General features: G+C 55.9%; 1 protein-coding gene across 1 annotated transcript; it reads left to right on the top strand.

The window, feature by feature from the left end:
* The first annotated feature begins 4,343 nt into the window (after positions 1-4,343).
* Positions 4,344-6,805, top strand: LOC141973671 (acrosin-like). Its single transcript, XM_074932487.1, has 5 exons — positions 4,344-4,444; positions 4,751-4,951; positions 5,288-5,553; positions 5,832-5,977; positions 6,446-6,805. Exons 1-5 carry the CDS (start codon positions 4,359-4,361, stop codon positions 6,803-6,805), a joined length of 1,059 nt encoding a protein of 352 aa, XP_074788588.1. The 5' UTR covers positions 4,344-4,358.
* The last annotated feature ends 3,208 nt before the right edge of the window (positions 6,806-10,013 follow it).

Raw genomic sequence — 10,013 nt, 5'->3', positions numbered from 1 at the left:
CCGAAAAAGCCGGTCGAGGAAGAACTGCACGTTCGGTGGAGAGATCCCCTGTGCACCCAGCACTGCAATAAAGAATGCTGCTTTCCAGTACTCTGATTCTGAGTCTTAGAGAGTTCTTCCTTGACCGGCTTTTTCCATCCGCTTTTGGCGACCCGCAAGGGACTCTGCTTCTGAAGCCTGACAGATCCTGGCATCATGGAACCTCAGCTGGCACCAGGGATTTCTCGGAGAGGTGCTGCTCCGCTTGTAGTATAGGGCAGAGGTGATTAAAATTGACACGGGATGAAACAGAGGAAGATTTAAAGATGTTGACTGTGCCAGGATTGTGAGTAACAGACAGGAGAGATGAAGGGATGCAGAAAAAATGAAAGAGACAGTGAAGAAGAGGCAGTAGTGGGAGGGGAGGCGGGGAGTTCTATGCCTATTGCGGAAAGGACTCGGAGCAGACAAAAACCGGGTTTGCACGGTCCCGTTTTTGTACAAGTCCCGTCTTCAGTTGCTGACAGACATTGGGTCAGAAGAAGGAACGGGACAGCTAGCCTCTTTATTTATGGGGCAGGCATCAGACAACATCGGGCAGAAGTTACAGAAACTGCAGGGAGCAGAATCTGGGGATTTAGGAAAAATGCTGGATGCTGCTTGGATGGTATATGGAAACAGGGAAGAGGAGAAAAAGAGGACAACGCTAAATTAGTAGCAGATTTAAAGGGTATTTGCAAAGACAGAGGAAATGTCCAGTTTGGAGGAAATATGAGAGGTGGCATGCGGGGTAAAGGAAAAAGACACAGACTGCCAAAAGGACTGCCAGAAGGAGTGCTTACTGTAAAAAGGATGGTCCTTAGAAGAGAGAGTGTCCAGTTGTAGCAGGAAATAAGGAGGTGGCGCCCATTGTGGCACTAGAGGACTGAAGGGGAGCGGAGCACGCTTCCCCAGCAGAGCCTCTGGTTACAATCAAGCTGGGAAATGAGGAGATGGAGCGCTCGGTGGAGACAGGGGTGACCTTCTCTGTTTTAAATACAGAGAGGCAGAATGAGGATCAAATATGGTAACATTTGTTGGTGCAACAGGGAAGGCAGAACAGAGACCATTTTTTACACCACTAAGATTTAAAAGTAGAAAACAATGGGTAACTCATGAATTCCTTTACCTACCAGGAGCTCCAAAACCTCTGATAGGTCGAGACCTATTAGAAAAATTAGAAGTCCAAATTCAATTTGAGGATGGGGATGTAGACGTATTCATACCAGAATCTAAATATATCCAGGCTTCAATATTTTTGTTACAGGAGGACAAATGGGATCAAGAAGAAATACCAAAAGAGACAGAAGAAGCAGTAATCCCTCTTGTTTGGGCCAGAGAGGAACCAGGGAGACCCCCGAAGGCTGAACCTGTAAAAATAACACCAGATTCGTCACTGGTAAGATTGAAAGAGTATCCCTTGAAAATTGAGGCTAGGTTGGAATTGTTACCTCTCATGCAAAAATTCTTAAAATATGGTTTATTAAGAGAATGTGAGTCTACATATAATACCCCCCTTCTGCCAGTAAAGAAATCAGATGGAAAGACCTGTAGGATGGTTCAGGACTTAAGAGCCATCAATCAAATAGTACAGGATATTCATCCAGTCGTAGCAAATCCCTATACTCTGCTCACCACACTGACAGATAAACAAGGATGGCTTACTGTACTAGATTTAAAAGATGCCTTTTTCTGCATTCCCGTGGCCCCAGAAAGCCAAGACTGATTTGCCTGTGAAGGGGAAAACCCCGAAACAGGGAGAAAGACTCAGTATACTTGGACTGTACTTCCACAAGGATTTAAGAACAGCCCAACGATTTTTGGAAACCAGCCGGCTAAAGAACTTGAAATTTGGTGACTGGAAAATCAAGAGGGTATTGTTCTTCAGTATGTGGATGATACTCTATCAGCAGGGAACACCAAGGAGGAATGTTTGCAGTTGACAATCAGCCTTTTGAATTTCTTGGGGATGAGAGGTTACCGGGTATTGCAGGCAAAAGCCACAATTGCCCAAGAGAATATAACGTATTTGGGTTTTGAAATTTTTCAGAGACACCAACAGCTGTCAGCCAGGAGGAAAGAAGCCATCTGTCAGCTACCGGCACCCAAAGCCCTTGGGGAACTGCGAACTTTTCTTGGAATGACTGGTTGGTGCCGTTTATGGATCGATCATTATGGACTGATGGTAAAACCACGGTATGAAATATTGGCAGCTTCTGCTGACTCTTGTTTCACATGGCCTGAGGACGGGAGGAAGTCCTTCAAGGAGTTAAAACAGTCACTGTTAAAGGCACCAGCACTGGCATTGCCAAATCTTGAAAAGCCTTTTGAACTGTTTGTCCGTGAGAAGAAAGGAATAACCCTGGGGGTGCTGGCACAATTTCTTGGGTCCTTACGCCGGGCTGGGCGGTTGCATCTTCTCTAAACAATTGGACACTGCAAGTCAAGGGTGGCCAGGATGCCTGAGGGCAGTGGCAGCAGCAGTGATGTTAATCCAAAAGGCCTGGAAGTTCACCCTAGGGCAGCAAATAACAGTCTATGTACCTCACATGGTAATCACAGTTTTGGAACAAAAGGGAGATCATTGGCTGTCTCTGAGCCAAATGCTCAAATATCAGGCCGTCTTATTAGATCAGGATGACACTAAATTAAAGACAACGGCCATACCGAATCCTGCAACTTTCTTGTCTGATGAGCAAAATGAGAGGGAGGCCTTAGAGCACGACTGTCTACGAACAATTGAGGAAGTGTGTGCCAGCAGGACAGATTTAAAGGTACACCTTTCCTAAACCCTGATTCGGAACTATATAACAGATGGAAGCAGTTTTGTTATGAATGGACAACGTGCGTCTGGATACGTGGTGACTTCTGTGACTGATGATGTGGAAGCCAAATCATCGTCACCGAATGCATCCGCTCAAAAGGCTGAATTAATTGCCTTGGCTAATTGAGCGTTAGAATTCAGCAGAGAGAAGGTGGTGAACATTTGTCCTGACTCATAATACGTGTTTGGAGTAGTTCATGCCCATGGGGCTATCTGGAAAGAGTGAGGACTTTTAACCTCACCGGGAGCTACAATCAAACACAAGGAAGAAGCCTTAGAGGTTCTTGAAAGCGTGCTCTTGCCTACTGAAGTTGCTGAGATGTATTGTAAGGCCCACCAAGCAGGAGACGGTGAACAACAGCGGAGGAAGAGATTGGCTAATGAGGCTGCTAAACGGGCTGCACAAAAAGGCGTCCTAACAGAGGTTCAGGCGTTAGTTCCAGAACGTCAGTTAAATTTACCTGAAGAGCCGAACTATGACAAAGAAGATGTAAAATAAATTGTCTATAAATGTCTGTCCACAGAAGCCAGGATGCCAGCAGGAAGGTCCCACAGCTTCCATGAGCTCTGAGGCTGCCACTCTTCCAGCCACGGCCTCCAGGGACCCAGCCCTGCTGAGCAAACGCAACGCACGGAGCTGACCCCTGCTTTCCTCCCGTGACTGCCCTGCGCTCCAGCATGTGAGCACGGCTCCACCGTACAGCTGCAGAAGGCAGACTGACGAGCTGTGGCCAGTACAGGATGTGCCAAAGCCATGGACAATGGCACGTGGGGCTGAGAGCAGGAGCAGCCTCCTCTGTCGAGGGCTTGCAGCTGCATGCCCTTGGCCACACGTACCAGGTGCCACAACTGCCCTTGCCTGGCCCAGAACAGCAAGAGAACTCAAGAGACAGCAAGGACAGGAAGCCTGACAGAGGGTGTCGCTGGGGCTGACATGGCCCCTGTGGACAGTGCTGCACCTGTGCTGCACGGCGCTTTGTGCGGGAGGGCTGACACTACTTGGGGCTGCTTGGTTTATTGGGCTGGCACAGCCCTGCTCGCCTGCCGCGGCTGTAACCAGATCGGCTCTGCGACACCCAAACGCACATACTGCCTGTAGTAGTTACGTTCTCTGCCGTACGTTTGTGGGGAAGGACCCGGTGGCGAAGGGCTGCGGAGAGCAGGGTGGCAGTGAACTTCCCGAAGAGGCTGTGGTGCCACACGGGGTTTTTTTCCTGCTAGCCATTAGCAGGCTGTGCTCAGAGCCGGGCACTGCTGCTTCCACGGGGCCTGCACACCCTCATCCCACAAGCAGAGCATTCAGCGGGGGTCTGTCGGGGGCGCCCGATCCCAGCTTCTGCTTCCCCTCCTGCTTGGAAACCCCCATGTTGTGTCCCCCCACCAAGAGGCACCTGGAACCAGGGACTCTGTGACATCAGCCGCGTTGTCAAGGGCACCGTGGGCAACGTGAGCCCTGCGGGCACTCTGTCAGCTGCTGCACTGGTGGCAGGGAGCCCTCGGCTCTGGCAGCTGGCACATGCGGCTGGCAACCATGCGTTTGCTCCCACTCCTCATCCTGCTGGCCCTGTGCCGGCCTGCGCACGGCGCCTGGGACACCTGTGGGTAAGTGACTCTGGGAGGGAGCTCGGGCAACCCGATGGGTTCCCTGGATGGTGCCCACTTGTCCCCCGTGGCCACACCACGACTTCCCCAGCCCCACGTGGGAGCCTCGGTTCCTTGCAGCACCCGGGCTGCCGGCACAAGTCGTCTGCAGGGCTAAAGCAGAAACGGGGGCGGATGCCTGCCCACCCCACGGGGCTCCCTGGCCTCGCTGTCCGTGCAGAGCCTGGTGGGGAGGGCAGAGGGCTGACCTTCAGCCGGGACAGCAGCGACCCATCGAGCAGGACGCTAACGAGTTTCTGGTTACAGAGGGACCTGCGGGCTCCGGCCCATGGCTTCCGGCTACGGCACCTCGCGCGTGGTGGGTGGCACAGACGCCCAGCCAGGGGCCTGGCCCTGGATCGTCAGCATCCAGGTTCCCTGGGCAGCAGGCACGGGGCATATATGCGGAGGGTCCCTCATCAGTCCACAGTGGGTCCTCACAGCAGCCCACTGCTTCACCAAGGCCAGGTAAGGAGGGCCAGGAACGGGGATATCCCCTGGCACTCGCAGGTGCCCCGTCCGCAGCACCACGCGCTACTGCCGTCCCCTTTCCGTGTGGTACACCCAGTGCCTGGGCACTGCAGAGCCCGGCTGAGAGGCAGCTCAGGAGAGGGCTGGGCTGCTGCCACGGCTTCCTAGTAGCCACCATCTCGACGTGCCTTCAGCCCAAGGCATGCTAGGGCACTTGCAGCCTCCGTAGCGCTGCTTTCCTCTCTCCCGTGTGAAGCAGAGGGCAGGGAACTGCTGGGCTGCTGCAGCGTGTGGCTGGAGTCCCTCTGAGCCCTCTCCCCATCTGCCTTCCAGGCACATCACCATGTGGCGCGTAGTGATCGGGGCCACCCAGCTGACTCAGCTGGGCCCGGAGGCCCAAGTGCGCAATATTAAGAGGCTGCTGGTTCACGAACACTACAGCAGCGTCTCGGAGAGCAACGACATTGCGCTGCTGGAATTGGACCGGCCTGTCCAGTGCAGCGACTCTGTACAGCTTGCCTGTGTGCCCGACGCCTCGCTGCGAGTGTCACAGCTGACAACCTGCTACGTCAGCGGTTGGGGGTCCACGACCGCAAGATGTGAGTTCCCAAAGGCTGCTTGTGTTCTGAGTGCAAGCTGGGCACTCTGGGGAGATGGGTTGGGCTTCCTGACAGCAGAGGCGAGAGCCAGAGTCTGGCTGTGGGGACGTGTGCCCATAGAGAGGGGCCTGGCCCGGGGCCCAAGGCGAGACAGAAGGGAAACGCCCCTACAGTGTCTCTCACAAGGCAAAGCCAAGCCCCGGGGAAGGGATTCACTCAGACAGGGCAGGAGACCTGGCAATGAGCTGCTGGGCGTTAATTCCTTTCTGTGCTCACAGCTGGAGGATCAACTGATGTCCTGCAGGAGGCCAAGGTCCGCCTCATCAATGTCAAGCTCTGCAACAGCAGCCGCTGGTATGGAGGAGCCGTCCACCCCCACAACCTGTGCGCCGGCTATCCGCAGGGCGGCATCGACACCTGCCAGGTAGGAGCCTGCGACAAGGCAGCGCCCGGCGGCGCAGGCAGCCCCGGCACAGCCGCCCAAACACACCCCGGCGCAGGCTTGGCCTGGCAAGCCACCCTCCCACCGCTGAGTCCCCACCGCTGGCGCGGCTCACCTCCCCTTCCCCAGCTGCAGGTCCTTGCCCCGGGCCCCACTTGTCCCGGAGGCCCGGGACTCTGCCCAGAAAGCCCATCGCGCGCTCCTGGCAGCCCGCAGGTCCCGATCCCAATCCCGAAACATCCCTCTTGCACACATCCAGCATCACTGTGCAGAGAGGAGAGAGAGCCCTACCCCACAGGCGTACTACCCTCTCCCTGACAAGGGGCCCCAGCACCTGAGCAGAGCCTCTCTGTGCAGCGGATACAGCCCTGGCAGGTGCCGTGAGAGAGAAGGGGCCAGGCCTAGTGCTGCCAGCGGTCACCTTAATCCTCCCTCTCTCCTCCGCTGCAGGGTGACAGCGGTGGGCCTCTTGTGTGCAAAGATAACAACGCTGACTACTTCTGGCTTGTTGGAGTGACCAGCTGGGGGAGAGGCTGTGCAAGAGCAAAACAGCCTGGAGTCTACACCTCCACTCAGCACTTTTACGATTGGATCTTGGTACAGATGGGACTGCGCCCAGCAGCAACGGCTGCTCCAACGCCACGGCCAGTCGTCACCTCGACCCCCTTTCAGAGGCCAAGGCCAAAACCGACGCAAGCGGGCAGCTTTACGCCCTGTCCTTTTGCACGCCAGAAGCTGCTGAAATTCTTTAATCTGCTGCAGGAGCTCCTGCAGGTCCTAAGGGGGCAAAAGGCTCCAGCAGCAGCATGAGCAGGACCCAGTTCAAGCCGCAGCACACCACCGCCATCTCCTGCTGGGGCACTGCCTGCTGAGCCAAAGGCAGCCTCAGTGCCAAAGGCCTGCTCGCTCCTGCCCACACCCACAAACGCTGGAGCTGAGCCTTCAGGTTCTTGAAATAAAGTTGCCGGCTTTCACAGTTAACCATGCCTCAGTCCAATTCAGTCTCCTGTGCAAGGCAAGGATTCCATGCCTGCCACCTGCAAAAAGGAGGCTGCAGGCAGACAAGTCGGGCACAAAGGGAAAGAGTCAGAAGGGCTGGTCAGAGGGGAGGGGGAGGGTGCGGTGGGAGAAGGGGGCGAGAGGTCTTGGGGACAGGAGTTGGAAGTGCAAAGTGTCTTATGCCAGCTACTGCTGGGATCCCTCTGTGTGTGTGTGTGTGTGTTTATGTGTGTGTCTGTGTTTGTGTGTGTGTGAGCGCAACTTGAAACTGGACTCTGTTGTGACACAGGAGACACGGATGTGGAAAGACCCAAAGAAGGCTTGCACCGATCACAGAATCGTCTAGGTTGGAAAAGACCTTGAAGATCATCCAGTCCAACCTTTAACCTCAACTGACCGTTCCCAACTCCACCAGATCCCTCAGCGCTATGTCGACCCGACTCTTAAGCCCCTCCAGGGATGGGGACTCCACCGCCTCCCTGGTCAGCCCGTGCCAACGCCCAGCAACCCCTTCTGGAAAGAAACGCTTCCTGACATCTAGTCTAAACGTTCCCTGGTGCAACGTGAGGCCATTCCCTCTTGTCCTATCGCTTGTTACTTGGTTAAAGAGACTCATCCCCAGCTCTCTGCACCCTCCTTTCAGGCAGCTGTAGAGGGCGATGAGGTCTCCCCTCAGCCTCCTCTTCTCCAGACTAAACCCCCCAGTTCCCTCAGCCGCTCCCCAGCAGACCTGTGCTCCAGACCCTGCACCAGCTCCGTTGCCCTTCTCTGGACACGCTCGAGTCATTCAGTGTCCTTTTAGGAGTGAGGGGCCCAAAACTGAACCCAGTCATCGAGGTGCGGCCTCACCAGTGCTGAGCCCAGGGGTCAGATCCCTTCCCTGTCCCTGCTGGCCACGCTAGTGCTGACACAAGCCAGGATGCCATTGGCCTTCTTGGCCCCCTGGGCACACTGCTGGCTCCTGTTCAGCCGGCTGTCAATCAACACCCCCAGGTCCCTCTCTGACTGGCAGCTCTCCAGCCACTCCTCCCCAAGCCTGTAGCGCTGCTGGGGGTTGTTGTGGCCAGAATGACTGGGTGAGGAGCTTGACATCCAGGCACAGATATTACACGGACTTAATTTCCATGCTGTTATTTGAGGCATCTCGGCACATGCTGTGCTTGTGAATCTAGGGAGTGAAGGGGAGTTTATGTTTCTCTAGTACAAATCTAACCCTGATCATCTGGAAAGGCAGAAAAGGACTGGCCTGTGCTCGTGTTTATGTAAGTGGTTTGACAAGTACATGGGCTCTGGTAAAGGCATCGCTCTAAGTCCATCTGTTTTGCCGTTCACATTAATTGTGTAAGTCTGTGTGTGTGTCTGTGTACTTGGCTCTTCCGAATGCAGCATCAGTGTCTTGAACCAGAAGCCTTCTCGGGACGCTTAAGGTCTCGCCCTTCAGAACAACAACAATCCGGGCACAGGGAGAGGCCAGGTGACAGTTTAGGTGACGACCCTGGCACCGCAGGGGCTCAGTGCAGGGAAAGAGCTGAGACAACGTTTGGACTTAATCCCCTGCCACCCAACAACCAGAGTGTACCTCTGGGCTCATTCTCCAAGGCAGCAGGAGTTTTGCCTCAGGAGCACGGTGGACTGTGATGTCAGTGAGCGATGGACTGTGACATCACGTCCCTCACTGCTCACAGGCGGGTGCCAGCACAGCCCGGCCCAGTCTGGCTCGTGCCTCCTGCCGAGCGTGCCTGCGAGGTCTGGAGGGTCGAGCGAGGCTGCTCCCGGTGCTGGGTGGTGCTTTGGGTGGTGCCGTCAGCAGCTCTCGGTGCCTGTCCCAGAGCCTTTCCCTGGGTTTCCCCAGCCCTGCCTGGCTCAGGCAGCCGGGCACCACCGCGCACACTTGTGGCAGAGGAGGTGAGCTGTGAGGGGAAGCGTCCCTCCGGGGCGGCTGTGGGGCGGGTGAAGGGGCTCAGGGAGCCAGAAAGTGTCCTTCGCCGGGGGCCTGAGCATTTCTTCCTCCCGAGGACAGCAAGTGACCAGGGTCTCTCTCACTTTTGCAGCACGTGACGCCCTTTGGCAGCTGCAGCATCAGCGACTGGGAGCAGCTCCTCATCCTCAGCTCTCCCCAACCTGCTGCAGCGTGTGAACATGGAAACGGAGACAGAGCAGATCTGCCCCATCTGCCGCGACGCCCCATGTGATGTTGCTTACACGATGCCATGTCACCACCAGTTCTGCCTGGGCTGCATCATGCGATGGTTAGATCTGAAGGGAGAGTGCCCGCTCTGCAGAGAACCAATAAAGATTGTCCATCTGCCTGTACAGGGAGCGAATTACTGTATAGGGTGTTTCATCGTTCACCCAGAAGAGTTGCCAGACACCAGCAGCCGGGCAGGCACAGCTCCCCGCAGGCTGGCCGAAAACAGCCCCCATGAGCCTGTGGTGCACCCCCCGTCATCTCCACAGTGGACACTGTCCCCAGATGAGCAGGGGACTACAGGGCCAGGGGCACAGTCAGTGGGTGGAATCCTGCCCGAAGTCTGGGCAGAGCTTTTCCAAGCAGAAGGTCATCTCCTCAGTCCCTTGCTGCTCTGGCGGCGTCAGGAACCGCGGTCAATATGTGGGTCTAACTGGTGGCAGGCATATTGTGCAGAGGTCAGCATCCTGCACACCCTGTGCGTCAGCGGCCCAGCTGCAGAGGCCTTGGTGCAGGTGCTGCAGCCTGACCTTTTGGAAGATGCAGAACCTCTGGTCTATGGCATCATCAATACGATTGAGGACCAGTGCAGCCAGCAGGCCTGGAGGCTGCTGATTCCTGATGCTGTGCAGGAGGACAACAACAGCTCTGCGCCTGGCTCCAGCCCCACCAGATCCAGCTCTACCAGCCCCACCAGCTCCCAGTGGGGGACTCCCACCCCCCACCCACTCTCCTCCACCAGCCCTGAAAGCCCCGACGGGGAGGAGGAAGCCAGCACCTGGGAGGCCGCCCTCTGCGGGGATCCCAGCCGCCCCCCCTCAGCTCCTGTCC

The sequence above is a fragment of the Athene noctua genome, chromosome Z (genome assembly GCF_965140245.1).
Source record: "Athene noctua chromosome Z, bAthNoc1.hap1.1, whole genome shotgun sequence".
In the NCBI taxonomy this organism is placed as follows: Eukaryota; Metazoa; Chordata; class Aves; order Strigiformes; family Strigidae; genus Athene; species Athene noctua.
This window is presented reverse-complemented; position numbering and strand designations above follow the sequence as displayed.